Source organism: Phaenicophaeus curvirostris, chromosome 8 (genome assembly GCF_032191515.1).
Source record: "Phaenicophaeus curvirostris isolate KB17595 chromosome 8, BPBGC_Pcur_1.0, whole genome shotgun sequence".
NCBI classification, from domain to species: Eukaryota; Metazoa; Chordata; class Aves; order Cuculiformes; family Cuculidae; genus Phaenicophaeus; species Phaenicophaeus curvirostris.
The window spans coordinates 30,944,191-30,969,810 of NC_091399.1; the positions used below are offsets into that span (position 1 = coordinate 30,944,191).

Genomic DNA, 25,620 nt, shown 5'->3' on the forward strand with positions numbered 1-25,620 from the left:
TACAGTTTCACATCAGTTTTTAGCGATTTAGTGCTCCTGTATGCAGTGCATGCTACCTCCTCCAAGTTTCAGGTAGCCTCAAGCAACATAATTACAAGAATGCAGAGGTGCACAGGATAATCAGAAGGGAAGAAGAGAGCTTTCATTTAGGCAGAACAATATGGTTTGCCCATAAAACTGATAGTGCCTATCCAGCTGTCATACAGCCACTGCCTTCTACTTTATTCTGGGAATAGTACAAGAGGCGGTCAGAGGGCAGTAGTGGAAGCTTTGTCCTTTGCCATGCAGGAACTCATTTAAGGGCAGCCATACAGAGATCCCTGAACGTGAAGAGCACAGGATATTTAAGAAAACAATACAAGAAAAAGCACAAATGTAAACTTCTCCAAGTAACAGCATCCTTATTTTTGGCATCTTCCAGATCTCCCAACTCTGGGGACAGCATTAATAGCCTTCAACAAATTACTTTTTGTTTCTCAGGTTTTGATAACTTTCATATATTTAACTCTTCTTTTTTTTTTTTTTTTAAACTCATTTATCTCTCTTCCAAGCTGGAGGGCCTATGCTAGACAAAATTCTGCTATACACAAATAATTTCAAACTTCTTGTTCTCTTTCGTTGTTACCCCTGTCTAGAAGGAAAATTTCTGAAATAAAGTTGTTGGAATCATACCCTTTTCCCAAGATACAGGTAAACATATTATTATATGTTTATTATCATAGTGATGAATCTAACACAGTCTTTGCCTTCTTGAGGACAGCTGACCGTTGATAGGGTATTTTTAAAGCTGTCTCACAAGCTTCTTTCCCAAGTGGCATTATATTACTAACAGACAGTGAACTTTATTATATATTTCTTTGACTTGAGTTCCCTCCTTCATCATCACAAGGACACACGGTGTTTCTACATTATTGACACTGGATTTGATCTGCCATTTAATCACTCAGTATCATAAGATCTTTCTGTGGTGCAACTTTGGCTGCATCAAGTAATTGTATACCATCAGAAGAATCCATTCATTCTTATTCTATGCATAAACGATGAATATTTTGAGCAATATCATACAATGTGCACATGTAGTTTTCATCCCATGTGAAAATTTACTTTACTTCACTTGTCTTTAGTCCTAAGGAAGGACCGGATTACATATCCAATGACAACTGGGATTCTTCATTTCTTTAAAATAATTTTATTAGCAGCTTTGCCAAAGCTGTTCTGAAATTCAGATTATGCAATCAGTAGTGGATTACCTCTATCTTCATGTCTGTCATTTTATCTAAAAAAGGCTAACAGATACATAATATACGAACTCCTCTTCCAAAAAGCTACGTACTATTAAGCCACTGTTATCCATGTCATCTGACTTGTCTGTTACAAAGAGCAGCCCTAATTTGGAAATTCCCTCTAGGCTTCTCACAATGAACACCAAAGCAAATAATTCATTTAGCTTTTCTGCAAAGACCTTATTTTCCTTGAGCACTTCTTTTACATCTTGATCATCTATCAACCTTATAGACCTTCAGGCAGGCTTCTTACCTCTGATGTGTTTGAAAAAGTTTTTATTATTAGTTTTTATGCCTTTAGCAAGTTATTCTTCAAAATTGTTTTTGTCCTCTATTATTATGGGTTTGCATTTAGCTTGCCAGAATGTACTGGGGTTTTTTTCTTAGTTCATTTGGGCAAAACTTCAAAGGGTGGCCTTTTAATGCTAATGACCTTCTTCAGTCTAATAATCCCCTTTGCTAACTTCTCATGCAACCTTTTATAAAGTTGTGAAGTTTTTCAAATAGGAGTAATAAGCTTACTCTCTGTGATGGTAAAGCTGCAAAAATGCATTCCTACAATGGTGATTTTATATAGATGCCATGTCACCTGAAAGTGTTATCTTGTTCTGGTTTGCCCTTTTAGCTACTGCTTTTACTTTTCTTTCCATTTTATGTTTGTCCTCCTTCAGAAGTGTGTGCCACTCTAAGGACTTTTTTGCTTTTGCACTCCACCAGGACTGAAAACATGTTTATATTTGAACTGTTTATATTTATTATTACAAAATGACTCTTTGAAAGTTACATCTTAAATCAAGACTTAATCATTGCTCAGGGATAAATAAATAAAAAATCTAGTCTTCTCTTTTAAGTTCTCTGATTTCTTGCTTCAAGAAGATATGTTTATAAATGCAGTTTCTACATCACATTTAATCATGACAATTAATCACTGCCCATCTACATTCTTTGAGTCCTTATTGCTTCTTTGGTAAGTCTGAGCATGCCATTACTATCCCATTTTAGCATGAAATTTTAATGCATAGAGATTCTGAGATTGCTCAGTACTTGTTGATAGGATTCTGTACCACTTCTTTTTGTTTGGTTTTGGGTTTTTTTTCGTTTTCCTTTTTTTGCCTCTGAGCTTTCTTTAATCTAGAATGTCACTTGTCCGCTGGGTGGTTACCTCTGCTATTTGTAAGTAATTTTACACTGCTATTCCAGTGCTCACTGATTGAGATGCTAATATGTCAACAATATCTACTCATTAAAAATCAGGTTTTCACTTTACCCATCTTCATTGCATATGTTGGGCTAATTGTCCACTGGCTGGGTAAGCCTCTAGTACTCCTATCTTACACCAGTACGATAGCCTGAACAGACATAGCCAGGTCAAACACTTGGCCAGCTGTCAGTAAATCATTTTTAAATAACAAGAGCTCTTTTGTATTAAATAAAAAAGCCCTGGCAGTGACTTTACCCCTGATTTTTAAAAGGCAAATGCAATCCCAGGTGGAAAATTGAGCTACATGAACAAAGGGCATGTTCCCAATGTTGCCTGAAGTAGAAAAAATAAAATAGATCAGCTCATTCCAGGCATTTCCTCTTGCATCCTGTGAAGCCCCATCTCTAAGAAGCTATAGCAAGAGCCAGCTGGAATCAACTGCTGTATGACTCAGGAGCTCATTCTCCTCAAGTGCTCATCAGTTCAAATGCAGCCATAGACTAAAGCAGACTTATGAGTGACTTTGACTCTGACCCAGTTCATAGAAGCATGTGGGGAAGGAGCAAAGGGGACAATTTTTCATAAGTGGTTAAAAAGAAAATCTATGATATTGCGTCTCACAGAAAAACAGAGATGGGGAGGAGAAACATGAAACTGGAGCTACTAAGGAGGAGCTTAAACATGTCATCCAGACGCAGGAAAACTCTCAACACAGCACCAAACGTGTCAGATTACCACAGCCTGATTAATGCTACTTAAAATAATAAAAAATCTCTTTCCCCAATGCAGATACTGAAAGAGGAATTTGATAACATCACAGCTGTAAGAATCACAGAAAGTAGAAGCAGAAAGAAGATGAAAGAGAAGGAGAAAAGAATCCATACGTAACCTCTCCTGTACACTCAGACCAAGAAAGGAAAGTGCATTATATAAAGGGAATATTTTCCTCCATTGACAAGGGGTAAATTCTTTGAAGAGATGACTCTGATTCATCAGCAGGGTGCTGGCAGATGCCCCTAGAAAAATAGAGAACATGGCTGTACATCATCAAAAAACTATTTTAGGAGACAATATTTCCTCAGAGGGATCATTTGAATTGTGTTCAGCCCCCTAGGCATGTCCCAGGAAAATACAACCATGTTTTGATGGTAGAGAGGATACTGAAGCTTTGATGGATAATATTTTGATCCAAGGTAAAGAGAGGATTTTGACTAAAGGCCCTAAAGAGCTGTGGAAAGAGACAGAGCTGCTGAGCTGAAACTAAGAAAGCAACAATGCAAGTTCCACGTAATAGCAATAAAACATCTGGAAGACTGCGAAGTGGAGATCATAACTAACAGGTCTGCCCCAAACAAAAAACAACAGTACAAGGATTTCTCAGAATGGTGAACTACAGAAAAAAACCAAATGTGTACCTGATTTATTTGTTTAGAGCAGCAACCTGCAAATGCTAAGGCACAGACACCCCGAGTTAAGGATGCAAATATTAACCCATTTGAGAAAATGAAAAAGTTAACTAAAGGGGTACTTATTTAGATATATGGTAGTGAATCACCAGTAACTTGTCTACAGTGCTTTAAAAAGGTGTTTGAGTGTAATGGAGAAAAATAGCTTAGGTACGAAGACCGTCATTGTGTTGAAAGAGAGGAGATCTTGGCTTTAGTCTCTAGGATTAAAATGTTTCATTCTGTTGGAAGATAAATTTTAGCTAAAAGCATTCCTATTCTAGATACAAACATTACTAGATGGGGAGAGCAACAAACCCAACCAATCAACCAAAAAAACCACAACCTGTGCCAGAGGTTCCCACTATGGTGATATGATTAGCCCATTGAGTAGAAGCAGAAAGATATTTGGTTACTGTAAACAGATTCCCTGGAGACTCTTGAGTATATGACCAAAGTATAGTGGACCATCATTCACAGCTAGATTACGAGAATGGAAGTGTGATTAAAATGAAACAAAACCAACTAAAAAGCCCATCTAGTTTAGATGAAACATGGCTTGTAATTCCCAGAGCCTCTGCAAAAAAAAAGGTTATTAGCAGAAGGTGGCCTAAACAACACTCCCCTTCCATGACTATCACTTCAAGACAGACTTCAGTTCCAGGTGGGATTTCATCTAATGGTGTCAATGATTCCGAAACTATTACTGGAGAAGCTATATATTAATTTTTATATATACATTTATATATACGATGATGTACTTGTGGGCAGTTTACATGTTAAAACCAAATCAAATAGAAAGGGTAAAGATCAGAGATTAATTAGGGATATAAAGAGGAACTGTAGAGGTTATTGAGCCTATTTGACTGCCTCAAAAAGGAATTCATTCTATCTAAACTTCTCCCAATAAATACCTGTCATAAAACCCTCTAGTGATAAGGATTCAGCATCTCCTGTAAATAATCTATTCTAGTGCCAAACTAGCTCTGCTACTAGCAAGTCTGTCATAATATTGTGTGTGTCTAAAGGACTGTGGGAAGGAAGATGCTAAGATCAGAAGCTGCTTTATTTAGCAGAAATATAGAACATATTCGTAGATCAAAAAAGAATGTTTACTCCATAACAAAGTGGAAATAGATTTGTTAAAGCAGAGTGAAAGAGACTGAGGAATTCTTCTCAACTATTACTCCCACTCTCACGAGACTGCTTGTCAGAAAATACCACAGCTAACAAACTGATCTTGCACATCACATTTATTTCTGTTCACAGACACCCAATGTATTAATATTTAACAACAAGAAGAGTTTAATGGGAATACTTTTAAACAGTCTATATGAAGTATAACGTTAGAGGATTAGTAACTCTAGTGCTAGCCCATCAGTAAGGTGGGAAATACAGTCAAAAGCCTAAGGATCTACTAGAAAAAGCTGCAGAATCAGACACTGATCTGTTCATCTGTTAAGTTGCACTTAATACAATTTTGTTCAACAGAGAACTGAAATAAGAATGATAATTGCAATACTAAAAAGTTACACTTCAATCAATAGGGACTCACAAGGCAGAAGAAAAAAGGCATTCCTACGATGTCAAAACACTGGCACAAACACAAACATTACCATGGCAAGCAGCCACGGGGTTATCATAGTTGAACACATACTGCATAAGAAGAGGTAATATCTCTTAATTTCAGGAGAAGGGAAATAATAGGCAGTAAGTTGGTCATTGCACCTGAGAAGAACTCAGAATAACATGCACTATAGTAGGAGGAGAACTATTGGCAAAAAAAAATTATGCCTGATGTTAACTGTTTTGATGTCTGAGTGAAAACCACCAGGTACAAATGACAACTTAGAATATCTGAGGGACTATCTGAAATCACTTCTTAGTAGGTTGTTAAAATTCAATATTGTTTTAACAATGCTTATGGATTACTGTTGTGATGTATAGCTGCGGAAGGAAGTCTAAGAGGTCCACAAACAGTAAAATGGAACCAGGTAACGTGTTATGCTGCAGAACTTGTTACTCAATGTTAATCTGCTATGACTCGATATACCAGATGATGCAGACCTCAGATGATTTGTTTGGCTCTGAGCGATATCTGAGCAATATCATACCCCAGTCCCACAGCCTTTCCAAACTATTAACATCCAAACTGGCTTCAGCTGGAATGAGAATCAATTTATAATTTTCCTGTGATATATATTCCACTTTGCTGCTCCAATTTAGCACAGGAGCAAGGGAAATGTTGCGGGAGAAGATGAATTTTGGAACAGAAAACAATTGCTTCTAGTTATTCAAATGCTAGATTAGATAATATTTAAAGTATAAAAAGCCTAAGTGTGCAATTCTGATGTGAAACCTTTGCAAGAGAAGATCATGTCTGAGGCTACCTGAACAGTCTGAACATATGTAGTGGAGCAGAATCACCTCACTGTACCTGCTGATCATGCTTCTTTTGATGCAGCCCAGTATACTCCACTCTGGTGAGACACAGCCTGGAGTACTGCTTCCATCTCTGGAGCCCTCAGCACAGGAAAGACATGAATCTGTTAGAGCAGGTCCAGAGAAGGACCACAAAAATGGTCAGAGTGATGGAACACCTCTGCTATGAAGATAGGCTAAATGAGTTTGGGTTGTTAAGCCTGGAGAAGAGAAGGCTCCTGGAAGACCTTCTGGCAGCCTTTCAGTATTTAAAGGGCAGCATGAAAAGCAATGACTATGGGCCTATGTCACGCATTAACATCTGAATTGCATATTTGAGTGAGATGAGGAGTGGTCTGGAGTTGTAGGAGCAGATGCAATTTCTTGACAGGCATGAACAGAATGAGAGAAACAGAAGGCGAAAAGCAAGTCTGTGAGCACAGGGGAGGGTTGAGGCTCTCTTTGACAATGGTGATGGGAAAACCTAGGAAAAACACTTAGCTAAGTAATACAGTCAGCTCTAATGAGTTACAGATTGTCAGGGAGAGAACACGTTCCCTTTCAACTGGCTACACTAACCTGCTTCACACATACAACCCCACCTACTTTACAGTGTCCTGGTTCATCAGCAGAAAAGCTGGAACTGAGAGATGAGCTCAGAGCCTTTTCCCCAGGCCAAACTCTCCCTATGGTCTTCTTGCTGTGGTGAAGGTGAATGGCATACTGAAGGTAGCCAGCCCTAGAGAAGGGTATCCAGCTGCCTCTAAAACAGGCCTAGAGACTGATGCCAACAGAGAACCAGACAAGTGTATATGCAGTGCACTTGGAAGGAAGTAAATATTTCTCTTTATGTAAAGAAATGTAGTCATCTGCTGAAGAATCCAAAGTTACGTTGACTTATCAGACAAACATAGCAGTCTTACTGACTGCACACCCAAGACTACCTGGATTGAAACCAAAGTCTTCTCAGAGACAGGAAGATTGGAAACTTATGCTTTTGCTCAAGTCCTAGCCTCCGTGTGGGATCATAAAAAATCTTCTTGAAACCATAAAAGGTGTCACTCAGCCTTAACTATCCCCCAATACCTGCTGTATTATATTTAGTAATCCTTTCTTATTATTAATTCAGTTGTCAGCAGATACCAGCAAAGCCCATAGGCAAAGTGCCTCTTTCCCTTGCTCACACCAGTCCACTTCAATAGCAGATTGCCATCCTCTATCAGTTAACTCATCAGTTCTTGTGGCGGATGTCTGTGTGGGGGATTTAAAGGCTATAGCCCAGCAGATGACTCAGATTTCAGCATACTGGGGCTTCCTTTCAGCTGTACATTTTAGTCTGAATCAATGAAAACCTGCTCCCAGAATAGTATTAAAAGTACATAAAGGCTGCAACAAAAAGCCCTCCAAAGTCAGGAACAGAACCAGAAAAGTTGCCCATGCAGAAATAATTTCAGAATTTTGTATATGGATAACATTGAAGATGATAATTAATGATAATTAACAAGCACACCCCAAGATGCATGGGTTTTTTGTTTTCTATTCTTTTTTGTCTGGTCTCCAAATCACTCAGGGCACAAGGTGAATAGTGTCTAACACAGGAATCATTCACATGTAGGACTCCAGGTTCAATAACAATGGGAGGTGGAAAATGAGTAGAATAGAAAAAAGATGAATACAAGAAGATAAAGTACAGTGTTGTAATGAAAGTGCCTGGGAGCAGTTCATGCCATCTCTGCATTTTCATTTGAAGGGGACAAAACACTCGAAGCAGATTGTTCCCAAGTGATCAGTCACTATCAATTCCTTGTCTTCTAGGTCCTAAGAACTCCAAATGACAGAGACAGTCTATCTCAATCTTCACTGGTGGAGGAAGGGGTAGAAAAGAAACAGCGAACTTAATCAAGCCTTGGTGAATGACATGCAAAAAATCTGATCCCAAGCATCTTAAATTATCCATCTCAAATGAAAAGGTACTTCTGCTTATAACTGTCTCTACTTCTGCTTCCTATTCATACAAGGATAACTTATTTGTCTCTCACAGGGGTCCCTCCAAAAATAATTAAGGCTTCTGAAATGCTCCCACAGTACAGCAATGAGCAAAACAAAAAACCCCACAAGGAGATTTATAATTCTATCCTCAGAGCAGGATCTGAATAGCTCACAGTAAATACAGAACAGGCTGCACAATGAACACTGAAGCTAAAACAAAACACTGAATAGCTGCTTATTATGTGGAAGTTTTCCATTTTGAGAACTCAGTGAGGCAGGGGTACAGCTGAGAGAGTAACACAAGCCCCTATGATTAAAGACCAGATCACAATGCATATGCTCAAGGGAACTGAGCCGACACTGAACATGCTACCTAGTTCATTCATTAAATCTGTTTTAAAGAGTGCATTTCCTTGTTGGGAAAAAGTGTTAGATGGTCACACAAAACCTGTTCAACAATCCAGCAGTTCTACTGCTCTTTCTGCCTCTAAGGTTTCATGTTATCCCAAAGATAAGGACTGTTTGATCTCCACAGACGGTCCGCATCCTGAGCTTGCCATAGGATCCCCTGTCCAAAATATTTAAGCACCTGCTTGACCATAAGCATACAAGGAACACTGCTGAATTCAAATCAGATTGTTCACGTGTTTAAACTGAGCTGTGCAAATGCGCTTTATTAGATTACTTACCTAGACATTTGTTCTCCAAACTGCTCTCTACTTGAAGTGTGTTATCGTGCCCAAGCAGAAATTCCTGGACCCACAGCTCAGCTGTTGGAACAGCTCATATGAATATTCTTTGTTGTACTTCAGGCAAAAGTCAAATGAGTTGATTTAAACAATATATTCATGTTCTGAGCTAGTTCCACTAACCTGCTCCAGCATAGGTAGGGGAACCATCTAAGCCTATCGTCTGGTGGAGATGTGGGAAAGCAGTGATGTCTGGCATATGGGCAGGAAAAGGTACTTAAGACCTGAGATATTCTCAGCCCATAGCACATGATCTAGAAGAGCAAGTCTGCCACTTCAGTCTCGCCTGCAAGAATGATGCTACTAGAAACAGCTGAGAATATCCTCTCACTTCACAAAGGCCAGCACAATGACAGTGACTTACCATCAGGAATGATTGTTCCAAAATCAGTGATGTCAGAATAAAAAGCTACCTATCGTTCTCTGATTTCCTCACCCATCCATTCCCTCCTAAAGATTATATAGTCATCATGGAATCTGAAACACTTTAAAAATAAAATAATCACATGTTTTAAAACCCAGAAGAATAGAAAATCACAAGGAGTTTGGTTTATTTTCTATCCAGTAACTACAGCAAACACTTAGCTTTGGACAACTCAGTGCTGGAATCACTGTAGCTACGGCATTGTGTGTGTGCCTCATACCCACTTCACTTATTTCTGTGTCAGTCATCCTCTCTCCTACAGAATGAACGTTTTTCAAAGGAAACAGCTTATCTTCCATACTGCAGTGGCAGAAGAAAAATCCTCCTATATAGCAAAAATTAAAATGTGGTTTTATGCTCTTATGGCAGCTAATTTTCCTTAAATGATTTAAGAGAACAAGTACATCTAAAAGGCCTGCACTGAGCCATTCTGCAATAGCAACATGAAGCTGAACTTCCTCTGCTTTAAACAATCCAATCTCTTGTGGACAGCTCCTCACAGCAGATCTTGACTAGAATGGGAAGGAGGAAAGTTATTTTTATTACATTGTTTTGCAGAGAACTTTACTTTGCATTTTATTTCATTTCATGTTCCCCAGTGCAGGGACACTTCAAGCAGAGCAGGTGTGGTCAAATGCCTAATCCCTGCTCTGTCACAGTTTGAAAACAGCCCCCCTGCAACTGGTTCACCTATGCAGGCAGCCAACCACCTATCACGTATTACTTGTCTGAAAGTTATACTCTGCTCCTGAAGAGTAGCTAAAATCTTTAGCAGCCTGGAGTGATCCAAAGCAGGTTTTTATTCTGGCACCCTGTCATGAGAGGAGGGGTGGGTTCTTTTATCTCAGCTACTTAATAAAACGAGTCATTGCTAAAGCAGGATGGCACACATCAGATCGTGTGCCTTCTCTCTGAGGCAGGTGGCATGTTTTTCCCTTTTGTCCCAGCACTTTGGATATGGCCTGTTCATGCAACAAGTACTGGAATCAGAAGGACTAAATGTCTGATATTGCCCCCCAAAAAACCCAATAATCCCTTATACTGCATTGTATTGCTGAGGATCTCTAAAACTGTCTGAAAAGCTGGTATCAATTTGTGGATTGTTTATATCAAACAAGAAGACTTTTCAGTGAGTAGTTAATTCACTAAGAAATGAAACTCTCAAGAGCCACCTGAACTTTGCTGCTAGTTTAATCCAATAAAAAAAAAATAAAATTCCTAAATAGTATTTTTTTAAGAAATTAAATAACCCTGAAAATGAACTGCTACATTTGTGTTTGAAAGTCTCCTTTTTCATTTGCTGAGAAGGAAATGAACTGGAACTGGTTCATCTCAGGCTGATCACTGGAAGTGGGGACGAGGAGGAGACAGAGAGATGGAGGGAAAAAATGATTTCCACTTCAGACCAACTCTGACAAAATATTTCTTTTGATTTTTCATTTTAGCCGCCACAGCAAATAAATTCATTCTTCACACACAGGGCAGCTAGAAAGTACCAGAATTTTCAAAGCTTCACAGGAATGGGACAAAATGGAAAAGGACTCCACCCCCACACCCCACCCCCAAGAATAGTTTTATTTTACTGACAGTGACTTTTAATAGTGCCACAATTTGATGCTTTACTAGCTGGGAACATTCCCCTACACTCAACTTTCTTTTGAGGATCTCTTTATTCTTGAAAAAAACCCTTTCTTCTCACACAAAGCAGCCTGTATGTTCTCACCATCATCTAGGAGGAAAATTTTGTTGCTCTTTAGGGTATGAAATACAGGAAAAATTAGGTTGGCTGTGAAGCTCCTTTCTTTACGTTCTATCATCATCACTCTAATACAGAGAGGCTTGTCACAGGCACAATGTTAGGTGCTACAGTCTAAGAAATTATTTTTCCATGCAATTGGATTCCATTCCATATGTAAGGACCTCATGTATTAACCTATCTTCCTTGTATCTAAATCTCCTTCTGCACAGGTCTTGCTACTAGCTGAAAGGTAGAAAGTCCAATAAAGATGTATTGGGAGAATCAGGAGTTAAATTAAAGGAGCTCTTATCCTATACATGATGTAGCCAGGGGTAAGAATCCTGTTTCTCTATTAGCAAGGAAAACCAGATCCTTTTTCACATTAACAAAAAAAAAAAAAAATAGCAAAACTTCATGGGATTAAAGATCCAAATGCCACACTTGTAATGGAAAGCAAAAAGAAAGGACAAATACCAGCAATTCCATACAGAAAAAAATAATCACATATAAAATTTCCTTTTATGTGTTTTGGCAGTGATTTTCTCCTACTCATCTCCATCTTTGTTCAGCAGTTTTTCTTAGGTGCCGCATTCAATAATCCTTCTGTGCTTTGATGTCAAACATTCAATAGCTGTCTGCCTCCCTCCCACTCCTCCATATTCTCTGCAATCCATCTCCTCTGATTAGCTAAGATTTCACCTTCAAGAACACCTCTGCTTCTTTGAGTGAGCATGAGTATATGAGTGCGTTTATATAATATTTGCAAATATTATCCCCCTCCAGCTCTGCACGCTACATAGCAACCCCTGCCGGAGCTCTGGATTAAACATCAATGCCATTCAGTAATTCAATTTGGGGGGCCTGCTGTTTTGAATCCAGCTCAGGACATCATGAGAACTCAATTAAATTTGGGTCTTGCTTTCAGAATTATTCCATATTTAATCTGAGCTGAACTTCATTTCACTTGCTCTCTCCCCTCTGATGTTCCAATGACAAAGGACACAAAAGTTCCCTGATCTCATGCTGTAGGAGTGGAGTTTTCTTACTTCTCTTTTACTTTGTTTTTACCAGTGGATTAAGCAGCATCAGAGTTACTGGCATCTTGCGCAACCACACAGCAGGAGAGAGTTGGTACCTCAGCAAGTGGCTGTTCTGGCATCACATTTCCCCACTCACCGGATTGTTGTACATCTCAATGATGAGCTGTTTCACTCCATGCAGTGTGGGATGAGCCCAGGGAGATGGATTTGCCCAGTGCCGGTTTAAATCAAACCCCATCAGGGAGCACCTGCACACACACAAAAAAACAGCACACAAAAGGACATATAAGGGCTGCAGTCTCTTCTGGCTTCAGCTGCAGAATTAGGGCTATATCCAGAACCTCATATATTTAAACAAATAATTCTCATGGAAAAAAAAAACAACAAACAAAACAAATGCTCCCCCAGGGATGTGGAAAGCTTGCAACAATGTCCACTTTCAGAAATAACATTAGCACCAGAGTTTTCAGGTTTCTTCCACTCCACAACACATATGTTCACTCTGTACTTTGCCTTTTGCCAGCTTGCCATACTAGCACTGGAAGAGCTTGCTTGGCCTTTGTAGCCCTCTTCCCTTCAATGTTCTAGCTGGAGGTCTGTAGCTATGAGGATGATTCATAAACTGCATCACCAGGCCTTTCCTTTGCCCTCAGTCATGCCTTGAGTCAGCAAAGTTGTTAAGAGCATTGAAATCAATGGCCATTAAGTATGTGCTTAAGGGATTTAAAGCATGAATGTCATTTTTCCACTAACCCAGGGCCTCAGTCTCTTCCCCTCCCACAATTGCCTACACAAAAGTTACCCAACCAAGACACGAAGTTAAAATGGTTATTGGCCATCAAATCTTGTGGATGTTGAAGCGTGTATGCCACCTTGGCTTCACCTTCCTGCCTGGACTCATATCCCTCTCAGTACATTGTCCTGAGTTTGATTCTGCTGCTCCCGGTCCCACAGAGTTATACCCCATTCTTTGTGAATTCTCATTGAAACTCAGTAGGCTGTTATTAGAGTGAACACAGAAGAAATTAAAAATCTGGAAGCTGCACAAATAGGAGGAGGAAATCACACCCCTTCCTTGCTGCAGAGATCACCTAGAGAATCTGTGTCCACTGATACGAGCAGTTGTCTCGATCTGAGCTTAGGGTCAGCACATTTGAGCAGATCTTACGCAGGAATTCTATGAAGGATCACACAAATAATGAAAGCCCAAGCAAAGATGCAACTACCTCTATGTTTAAAACAAACAAACAAACAAAAAATCAAACTCGCTCCTAAGCCTTAAAGCTTCTTGAGAAAAGAAGAGCTTTCATTGATCCCTTGTCCATTATGAGAATGTCTGTTCAGCCTTAATCTTCTAAACACACCTATGCAAACAGTAAAGATTTACTTCAGTAGCACTATCCCTTGACAAAAATTCTAAGAATCTGGTGACCAAAATTCATACGTTTAATTGTCAAAAATAAAGGAAAATTCCTCACTTCTCTAACAGCTGAAATAAATGTTTGCATACATCAAACGCATATAAAAACTAAGACAGAGAGGTGAAATGCTAAGAAAAGTGAGAGGATGAAACCATAGGATTAAATTAATTTCCAAAAATGATTAATATTTACCTATAAGCCAAAAATGCAAAGTTAAAGGGACACTGGTCTGAAAAAATTATTGTGGGAAGCTAAACAGGCAGGAGCTGCCAGGCTCCTTGGTCTCAGACAACCCAACCGCAAGTCAGCCTAGGAGTTCAAACACGTCAGTGCCAGCTCTGTAGTTCCATCACTGCTAACCTGGTGTGCTGATGAGCTGGATGGCTCGCTTTGTGGTCACTTGTCTGCTTGTCTAGAGAAGAGATGGATTTCTTCTCTGGACACTCCAGCAATTACAGTTCCACAGACAACTGTGGAAGTTTCTCCATCCCACTATAAAGCAAAACATATAAGACTTCTCTCTCTCTCTTTTTTTTTTTTTTGTCTTCACATAAACTGTCTCCATTCAGTTCTTCTAAATCCTATCTTCTTTTGAACTCTCAGATATTAATGTAAAATCAGAAATACTTCTAGTGACATAGGTGGAATTACACCTGATAAAACTGGTATAAGAGCAGAATTGCAGGAATCACTTTTTCGTTTAACAAAAATAAAATCTATGGAGTTGATCATGAGTCTTACTGTATTTTGGCACAGTTCCCAAGAAAAGAGTATGTTCACTCTACAGGATAACTTTCTTAAGAGATCAGAACTTGAAATCTTATCCCTTTATATGGTCAATCTGTCCTATCTAAATTTTGTTTTAAGAATATTTAAAAATAATAACAATAGAGGAAACAAGTGCATTTTGATTCCATTATGTTCATCTCCAGATCATATTGAAGCAGCCAAGCTACAGAGCATCAAAAGCAAATTTTAAATTCAAAGATGGATTGTCAATAAATTTTGTGCATGAGGCTTTTAGATAACTTTATATAACTCATCTCTATAAGGAAGAGAAGTTAGCAATATCTAATTTCTGTAAGATACTAAAATATTGCCATTTCCTATATTTGAATTTGCCATGAATTTCTGGTTAGTGATGATTTCATAGTTCATTTCAAGCAACAAAACCAGTTGAAAGTAGTTCTCTTTACATGAGAAGATTTTAAAAACAGAAGGAAGCAATACCTGACAAACAAGATATTCATTTGGGAAGATCCTCTGAGTTCTATTTAATAGGAATTAATTTCCAGATATTATTTAGCTAGTCTTTGATGTTGTATATCACATCTTTATCAATGTAACAACAACTAATTAAATATGAGATGTAGGTATTACTATTTCTTTCAGTCTGAGAAGAGTGTAAAATTTTCTTTTTTCCCTTGTTTTTAAGTCTTTTTCTTTCTTTTTTGCCTAAAGACTAATTTGTGTCTACCATATTCTCTCTTTATTCATCTGCTGCAAACTTGTGGTCTCTCTAAGGAAACATCAAGTTGTGTTCCTTGGCACTTCAGATTTGATTATTGACTCTATTACATGTAGAACTGTCTCCCAAAGCTCACGTATATAAGGACATGAACAAAACATATGGTAAGAGTTTCCCACATGCCTATTACAGATCCTGCACTCATTATATTCTCTTGTTCCCAAATGATGTGATCTCCCTTGTGGCTAATACCTCCAATGCAAGAACTTGAACAGGCTAACTTAAAAATTGCATCTTGCACTGCTTTTTAATTCCCCCTACCAATCTTAAACCAGCTCGTTTCTCCTACACATTGCTTGCAGCTTCCGTTGCTTAACTGTTTACCTGCTGTTTCAAGCACTGGGTAGGCATAGTAGAAGTATAGATATACTCTGGAAGCAGCAGCTGCACAATAAGAAACAATAATACACGTTCTTCCAATATCTGAAACTCACTCTCTTACTCAGACTGCAAGTATTGTCATTGTCTTCAATAAAGTTTCTTATGTGACTATAAATGTTCCTCAGATCTAGAAAGGGCTTCCAAATCTGTTCTATACAGATTAGGTTTATTTTGTGCAGCAAATAAACTAACAGGTTCAGTACAAAATTAACAAGAGGAAACCCCCTAAATTATATCAGAGGGCTGTTTTAAAGATGGCTATTGAAAGGGAATATGAAGGAGAGCAAAATAGGAGATATTACAGACTCCAAGAGGCTCAATGGAAGACAAAAGCAGCTTCAAAATCAGTGAGGGCTGTAGTAAGTTAACATTTCCAGAGTAAGGGCAATGGAGAGAATAACCCATTCCATGAGGCTTAAAGGGCAAGCCCAGGAATGCTCTTATAAATGTGGCAGGTAATATCGACATGGAGCCAAATAAGAATGACGTGCTGGCACAGATTCTCATAGGTTAGAAAAAGGTGCAATCAGAAGTAGGTGAGCTTTCTATAATAAGCAAAGTAGCAAATGCTACTGTTATCTGATTATGGTCTTCATTCATACTGTGAAAACCTGGTCAGGTAGTTGTTAGCACCATAAAAGTGACATGTATGTAATTTAAAATATTTAAGCTGTTAACAATTATTTGAATTTTGGAATATGCTTGTTAGGGTTTGCTTAGAATTACAGACCACATGCAATGTTTCTGCATTGTGGTTGAGTGTACATTCAAATCAGGTTCTGTGATTATGCATGTTGAATTAGAATTTGCTTTTCACAAATGTTCTCCAGTCGTCTTCGAAAATTCCTGTTTTCTATAAGTAAGTAGATAAATTTATTACAGTGTTTATAAATTTACATAAATACAGTGCAGATTCAGTCAAAGCAAATGAGTTTCAATATTGAAATGGAAACTGAAACATTTTGCAGCATTCATCCTTCCCTACTTGGGAAGCAGCCAGCTTTCAAGAGGTTACTAGCTCAAGTCAGTAAAACCAAAGATGTTCAGACCAGCATTCAGCTTGCTGGGCCATTACCTGGACAGAACCTCCTTCCCTCTAGGGGCTTAACTCATCACTGGTTTTAAGGACATCTTATGCAGCTGCTTTAATGAAAACATCCCTGGCCCTTTTTAGAACTGAGGAAGGTTTAGTACCATGGCCTATGCTGGGTTTATTTTCAGGGCTACCTCCTGTTCTTTCAGATTGCACCCCTTCTTTCTGGAATCTCCAGGTTACATAAACCTCCAGGAGCTCTGCCTTCCTTTCACTTCGGTTCTCCCTCCCCCGTTCCTTTTCCCACTATGTGAGTCTAAGTCTCTCACTTACAGAGTGAGATATGGAGAATAATGGAGGAAAGGAGTTAAAGAAATCCTTTTTCATGGCGTATGATTTATTACAAAGAGAATTCTACACTCTTCCCTTCAGCTTTGTAGGGTTGCGTTGGTTCATTGGATCAGTACCAGGTGAATCTCCAGCTAATGCCGCACACAAAGCCAGGGAGTTCAAATCCACAAATGGCACTACCAACAGGGTTAGCTTTTGAAATTGAAAAGGTGGGGGGAAGGGGGATTACACTCACTATTTTTTTTCCCCCTCAGGCTTGTTGCAATAAGAGTGGAGACAGAGGGTAATTGGTCTCTATTGTTGCACTTCTTCGAAGCAAGAATTATAGCAAGAAACAGCTATGAGACTGCAGCCTGCAATATCATGCAGGAAGAGTAGGTGTGCAGTATGAGAGACTGAATACAAGGATAACACGTGGAAGGCTTGCTTCTTTTAATAGGTGTATCATTTTAAACCTGATATATTCACAGCATTTTACAAATCAACTCTACACCTGCCATCAAAGTCAGAATTAGTGTGCCTTTCAACAGTTGGGTGCTTGGGGGTTGCGATTTATGCATTTGTCTGTTATTCATTAAGGAGGATTCATTCAAGCCCACATGTTCTAAGGCAATTAGGTAGCAAGACATCCTAATGCTCCAACTAGAGAGAATCCCCCCCTCCCAACCCTTTCTCCCCCCTTCCCTAGCTTTCTGCATTTTTAATTTAGAGCTCTGGAAACCTTCACAAAGGCTGGTTAACATCACCACTGCAGTGTGCTCCAGGCGGAGCACAAGTGGCCACACAGAGCAGAACAGCATTAGCTCCCAGAGACCACATGGTGGAGTAGATGTTTACAGAATGAGCACTGCATGGTGTACCGACATAATTGTAAGTAGTACATGACGGTTAAAGATGTGTTTCTCCATTTTCTGTGTAAACAATGTTAAATAAGAATAAACACAAAGGGATATTTTCTCTTTTTGATGAATACATGTATTTCTCAAAGCTGGTAATAGGCATTACAGACACACGCAGCAAGTAGAACGCGCATCCTCACCTAGCACGGGCAGACTCCTTTCTCTGATCTTCAGGATATATCTCAATTTAGTATTTAACTCTCCCTACACAACCCGGGTTCTCAGTAATGCCAGAAGGACTCCTGGGCATGAAGCAGAATGCTGGAATTAAAAATCCATCCTGCCATTAGGAGAAAAATGTCTTGTGAGTTTTCCTGGGATGCAAGATGGTAAGATCCTTAGCTCATCCCTACCACTAACATAGGAGTCATCCACACACTCATATTTTCCTGCACAGTGCTCAGTTTGATTTTCAGTTTTTCAAGGCACAGGGTTTCCAGTACATCCCCTGGGGCAGAAGTCACAGTATAGCAAAGTTCTCCCATAGGGAGCACATGTCTGGCCCCAAGTGTGGATCTCTCCAAAGGAACACTCTGCAGAAGCAGGTCTTATCTGCCCTGCCCCTACAAGGTGTTCTCGGGACTCCCACTCTCAGCTGTACCCTGAGTCACGCTGGTGTATCAATCTTGTGCACCAAGAAGCTTTAACCAAAGGCATTGAGTACACCTACAGTTCTTCCATTTTAAAGCCTGATTCATTGTTTGGCCTTTTCAAAACCAAACGCATCATTGACTTAATGACAGGAACACTGAAGACAGTGGGTTTTTTTCCAACTTCTGGATCCCCAAATATTTCCACTGCAAGGCATTGACCCTTCAGAAATTTCACACACATGGACTATGATGCAGTGCTATATGAACTTTTTTTTCCTGAAGTAGTTAGTCCAAAAGTCACATGCAACTCATAAGTCATAAGCTGTAAATGGCTGAAAAAGAGACTTTTAATTACACATGAGCTTAATATACTGGACACCCACCTCTGTGAGTGCAGTCAAGAGGTCAAACTTCTAGGTCCTCCTGCTCAGTCTGCCTGACACCTCTACACAATGCCCTAGTCCTGTCTTCTTACAAACCTTTCCCTTAAGACAGACAGACCTTGTTTAAACTATTTGTACTTCTTTGTCATTCTACATTTCTGGAGGTGGACGTCAAGTAGAGATAAGGCAATCTCTCACATTGGTTCACAGAAAACAGCTAATATACACATGAAGATTTCTGGAGACATAGCTCTTCTTGAATTATACTTTTGTTCCCACTTCTCCACCTCCTTAGACTATGCAACAAATCTGATACTCCGCACACTTCACAATAGTTAATAAAATACTCCAGCTGCTGTAGAATGATATTCCCCCACTTTACAACATATATTTCACATACTACTTGGTAGATGAAACTGTCAGTCCTTCTTAACAAATTTATTTTCAGACAAGAGGAAAGGAGTGTCATGTTCCCTGTAGTCTGGCATTACAGATACACCCCCAAAAGACGTTTCATCTCTTACTATCAGACCTATTACTCACAGAAGGCTGTAGTCAAAGGACCAACCTTAAGGTCACAAAGTTGAGCTCTTGAAAGTTTGGATATGCCGTGGCTGCACAGGTACATACAACCTACATTCAGCCCTGTGCCTGTCATTTTTATGAGTCATCTTTTAACTACAGGATCACAGTGTGTTTCTCCACAGGACTCTTGCTTTATTCTGTGCACAGGGTCAACACTGCTCATTAATGACTAGATTATTCAATATTTTGGCTTTTCCTTATCGTTCAGTATGCAGCCCTAGGCTCCTGCTTACTGCATGCTACTCAAAGCCTGCTCTGAGGACAGAACTATTCAGTTCATGGCTTTTCTGAAGTGCTTAGCACTGCAGGAGGCAACTGCTTTATAAACACTGATGGACTAATTTTCCCAACAGCACTAGTACAAGAGGGGATCACATTGTCCCCAATTCATAAAAGAGCAAAAAGTGACCTATGTAAGAGACACACGCTAATTTGGGCCACCATATCTGAGAGGCTGAGGACAGGATTTTTAAGAGAACATAGATTTATACAGCAAGTTACATACTCGGCATCTAAGTTACCCTGATTTGAGCTGAAGCTATCTGTACTCAAGGCTTCTCCATACCTGACCCCAAAATGGCAATTTGAGTGAATAAAATATTAGAAACCTCTCCACGTTTGTGGAATTAGGATAGCCAGAGGTTACTATAAAATGGTAAGATATTACTGTATCCAATCATGAATGGGATTAGGGCATTTTTCAGTTATAACTTAATTTGGTTACTTTGCTTGGCTTTGGATCCCAATACTGCTGTTTTCAACTGTGTTTGAGATCATGCTCTAAAACATTACAGTCAGAGTTAGTACTGTACTTGACATTGCTTTTACTCTCCTGACTAAGATCAAATGATTACTCCACTACATTACAGGCTACCAGACTATTTGCATCCAGAACATCACTTATGCAAAGGCAGCAATACTTCACACACATTCTCAACAGGCCATGCCTGAACTCAGCCAGCAGAAGTCCATCTCCATCACCACAAAGACCTTTTCCTCTTTGATGTTCTGAAGTGAGGGACTGACTTAATACCAAAACTGTCAAGAAGGTGCGTGCGATTCTGATGAGACAGCAAAGAGAAAAGCAACACAGGACTGGCAAACTGCTGGCTGAATACTAACTAGCAAGGCTTAACTGCCCAGCATCAGAGAGCACAATTGCTGGCTTCTTTTTATAACTGTGTTTGCTAACACATTTAGGTTATTTCTCACACCCATATGCAGCCAGAATATTGATTGTATTCCTGCATAGTCCATGCCTGTAACTCATTCAGCTAGCAAACAACTTTTTGGATACAGAAGCATCCATCTGTTTTGGACTGGTGGAAGAGAAAACCCTTTTTATTGTTTCTTTGCAACCTTTCTCAACTGAAATACACTGCCTGCAAGCAACCTACCCCTGCTTCATTTGTTAGCATGTACAATTTTCATCAAAAGTTAGAGACAGGGATGTGTCCATTACCCAGACTCTCTAATACAAAGTCCCTTTGTCACTACTATGTGAAAAAATTACAATTGCGTGGGAAGTCCTGAACAAAAACTCAGGTCTCGTAATATTACAAGAGAGGGAAAAATGACTCAGTAGTTCACTTACGGTGACAACATGAGACTGTTAAGACCTCTTCTGCAGCCTAGGGAAAACTTGCAATTCCTCAGTTCTTCCTTTGAAAATATAGTTATGTTATCAACCCTTTGTGATATTTTGAGAGGAAACACATGAAGGATTATGAAATACTTTGGAGCTACAGTGATGGGGATATATTAGGGTCCACAGATGGAGATTAAGTGATGTATAGAACAGCAGAAAAGTTTTCTGGCAGACCCTGAATTTTGGTGAGGTTAACTGCCACCAAGATTGCACTACTTCACATTTAACAAACACTTCTGAAATGCCTGTAGGAGCCATAAGATATCCCAGTCCATTTTATGAGAAAAAACATCTGAGGGTTTGGGTGGTAAAGGGAGGTTGTGTGGGGTTGGTTTGTTGTATCAGTGTACATTTCCTCTGGTTTCTTTATCCCTAACCCCTTGTTACTAAAGTTGTTTTCCTCTCAAATGTGTCTCACTTTGATTTTCAAGGTCATCTGGCCTACTGTGTGTGTTACATATTGCTGTCTAATTAAAGAGAGAAGATTAACTTTATTCTATTAGATTGTTTTAGTACCTGCCAGCTGACTACTCTGCACCAGCAAGGGGACAATGTGGCCAAGTCAGTTAAAAAAAACAAACAAAACCCAATCAAACAAAAAACCCCAGACAACCAAACAAACCCCACACTAAAACCCTAAACCATTCCATCCCTGGAAAGTCCACCAAAAACTCTAAGCATGATGCAAACCTTCTTTCCATAATCAGTGCCATGCTAAAACAACAAACATTTCAGAGCAGAAATAATACCAGTGTTTTGTTTGTCACATAACATTTCAGAAGATGGCAGACAACGTATGAAGCCCTGATCGTCTCTGATTGCAATCAACAAAAAAGATCGGATGCCTTCAAAGAGAGTTAAATAAGGCTCAGATCTTTTCCAATCACTCCGTAATTTAAGGGGCAGAGTTTTACCATCTGAGCTTCACCGTGTTATATTGCTTCAGCCCAAACAACACAGAGGAGGATGAACTATTTGGCAGCATGGTGGTCTCTGTTACGTTACCAATTTATACCTCACATCATTTAGCCTTTGTATTTTCCACCAGTCCCATTAGTTAAGCATGCTGTATGCCCTAGAAGGCAAGATACCTAGCAAAGATATATTTCTCATAATACTCCATGTCATCTCCTCTTACTAACTCAAACAATATATGAGGGGATTTGGTGCCATCACATGAGATACGGGTCGCTTGTCCAATATGGATGTTTGTCCGATGCAGAAGAATGGGAATGTAAAGCACTCAAACTGTAACTTCTATCAATCACTGCAATGCACCAGCAGAATGTGATTTAATATCAAGCCAAGCTGAAACTACACATTTTGATTCCGGAGCACTGAAATGTCTCGTTGTAATGAATAATGATACAATGAAAGATTAGTTTGAGAATCCTGATGTGAAAGTTAAATGTGAAAAATACAAACCTTCAGGAATTCAGAGCATTTTCTTTTTTTCTTTTCATTTTTTCTTTTTTTGTTATTATCCCTCAAAAAATGGTCTACCATTCTTATCTACCACTTAATAGAAAAATTTATTATTACACCCTTTTCTGTGATGTAGAGAAGAATGCAAGAATTACTTAAGATATGTAACAGTTGAAGAAAGAAAGTGAGGATGAAACACAATGCCAAACTAAATCTTCAGGTAACCGTTAAAAAGGCAGATCAAGAAAGAGTTCAGGTGGAAGCTGGTCTTAACGTACTTCTTACTCTGTTCCATACATTTAGCTTATTCAAAAAAGCAGCTGTGTTGCCTAAATATTAACAAATCAAAGATTTCTTGTCAGTCCAGTTAGTTGAATTAAACCTGAGATGAAGAACTGATCTTATTTTCTTATGTGATTCTTTGAGACATCATCCAATGTGAAATTATGACATACCACTGGACTTGCCTTTATACATTTCACTTCATCTCATCCTATCCTTAGATATTTTGCTTTCAAACTTAACTGTAGTAGGCTGAGAGTACCTGTCAAAGAAAATAATGCATCCTTCAGTCTAACTGTATCTCTCTGGCATTGTGGCCTACATTATTTTTCTAGTGAATCCTCCTTTCAATTAGCCAGAAATTACCGAGGAACATTAAAGCAGTAAGATACATGGATACATTAAAATTGTGTAAGCAAATTGAAACAAAAGAGATCAACCATACATTGGTTCAATTGCAACCTCGTACATTGTCACTCAAAAAGTAAAATAAATAGGTAAAGCACAAGCACAATGTTAATTTTGCCAAATTTTATAGGGAAAATTATATTTACTTCAGTAGCACCTGTAAGAAATTCTTATACCTGACAATGTCAGCACAAGTGCAAGAGTCAGCCTTTGTCATCCTCTGTTGAGATGGTGAATATTATACTTGTTCTCTTAAACATATTGCATGTAAAATGAAAGATACCATGTCAGTGGAAGGAAATTCAGTGCAAGGTCATCTCATGGTTAAAATGTACAAATGCTTGTGGGCTTACGCGTGCTGCAGCAATTAATATCTTTTTTTTCCCCATGCTGGTTGTTGTCAGAGTTTCATTTCCTCAACACATCTGTACTAGAGCGACAGAACCCGCTACTTTTCAGCCTGCCTTCTTAAGAAAAGAAAGATTTGAATAACCATAGTGATTATTCATAAAAGTGTAGTTTTGCCTCTCTGACATTCTCTGCCTGCACCCCTTCTAACTTTTAAACTCACTGGCCAAATTTTGCTCAGTTTCACAGGAAAGGACATAATGGTAAAGAGGCTTACATGGACACACAAAATGAGTGTGTGCATGTGTGCATAAGGGGAAATGGTCAGGCTTAGGGATGGAGATGCATTTAAAGTTCTTCCATAAATTCAGTCAGACCTGAGCTCTGCTCTCCATCTGGCGTCCAGCACGCCTCTAAATGGATGAGAGATGAAGCAGAGTGACATGGCAGTGCTATGAGAAGTGGTCCCCATAGACAATCAGCAATGTGCGGATATCAGAGAAATTGGAAGTTTAAGAGGAATTTTAGGCAGATGTTTAGGATTTTTGCCTGAAAGAGAATCCAGCAGATATGTCCAGCACTAGAAATCACTTCCTCCTGTCCTGGGATTCAGACCACACGGAGAAGGGTGTACTCATTTCAGCCAAGGTTGTTACTTTAAGAGGGTTAAGCTCTTTCATGTCCAGTGGAAATCAAAGAGGAATTTAGAGATCACAGCAGATAACATCCTAAATCCTGTCCTATAACACTAGAGGGAAAGACTTGGTATTTGATTTGTCTCCTTTTAGTTTAAGGAAACGAGACATTATATTATGTTGTTTGTGCCTGTATCGGTGTTACATTTCAGTAACTTCTGGGTCAATTGGTGAACTTCACTCAAATTTGACAATAGCTGATTTTCAGTTTCTGTAAGTTCTATGAATGTATGCAGCTGGGCAGAAGAGAAAGTTGAAGATTCTATGAACGTTTCCAAATAAAAGATTATATAATTAAGTTAATCTTTATCGGGCAACAGAAAATGCATGGAGGAAAACCCCACCCACATTATGACTTTTTATCCTTGGAGATTTTAAAAACTTGATGTAAAAAGCCCTAAGTAACCAATGCAATACTGATGTTAACCCCGCTTTGAGAAGGGATTTGGATTGAAGACATCTAGAGGTCTACATTAATCTCTTTTTTTCTATAATTACATGAAAGTCTCAAATATATGGAAAGTGTCAATTGTTGCTTATACCTCAGTAGACACCAGAGAACCCAACTGTGGGACAGCAGACTTCACAGGCTCATGGAATGACTTATTTTACTTTATGCATATTTGCAACCTCACACAGTTCAGCACCCTTGAGATAAAATCCAATAGCAAAAAATGTACAGTGAATGAAAACATATATGAGTGGGAAGTGGAGGAGCAAACAGATTTCAATTTCAAGCTTTCATGGCTTAGCATAAACAAACATGAAACAATTCATCCTCAGAATATAAAGGTGGAGGGAGATATTGTCGGTGTCCTCCAGACACACAGAGAGACTGAGAACTAGGGAGCCTGGAGCAAAGAGAACATTTAAAAAACTTAGGAAAGTTAGAAGCAAAGATGAAGATTGCCTGATTCATTCACTGGGGTGGTAACAACAGTTTTCTTCATACACTGGTACCCACAAGACTGTTCAAAATAAGCCAGCTCTCTCAAATGTTGCTTTCTCCTTAACAAAGGCAACCTTTCAAAATCTCAGTTAAAATCTCAGTTAAAATTCAGAATGGATGAACAGGTTTTGGAAAGGCAAGATCAGTCTAATAACTTTCTACAGAAAGCCACAGAAATGGCTTCCAAGAAACTCACACTGAGCTGTCTCTTTATGAACCTGCAAAGCCTATTTGATTTTTTTTTCCACCTCCTTTATTTTTCATAAATTCATCCTCTGCCCATATCCATGCTGACATGGGACTAAATCTCAAAATTCTCATCTGAGATGGGGTCCCATTTCTACACTTTTTAGTTGACGGTGCAGTGATCTTGCAGTTATTATGAGGTGATTATGGAGATG

The 25,620-nt window shown here is 39.0% G+C and overlaps 1 protein-coding gene across 1 annotated transcript in view; it reads right to left on the bottom strand.

The window, feature by feature from the left end:
• The window catches only part of LOC138723714 (BEN domain-containing protein 5-like), a 935,765-nt gene that overhangs the window by 147,057 nt on the left and 763,088 nt on the right, over positions 1 to 25,620 (bottom strand). Inside the window, exon 9 of the mRNA XM_069863065.1 lies at positions 12,427 to 12,538. Within this exon, the coding sequence (XP_069719166.1) occupies positions 12,427 to 12,538 (112 nt within the window). The remainder of the gene's footprint in view (positions 1 to 12,426; positions 12,539 to 25,620) is intronic.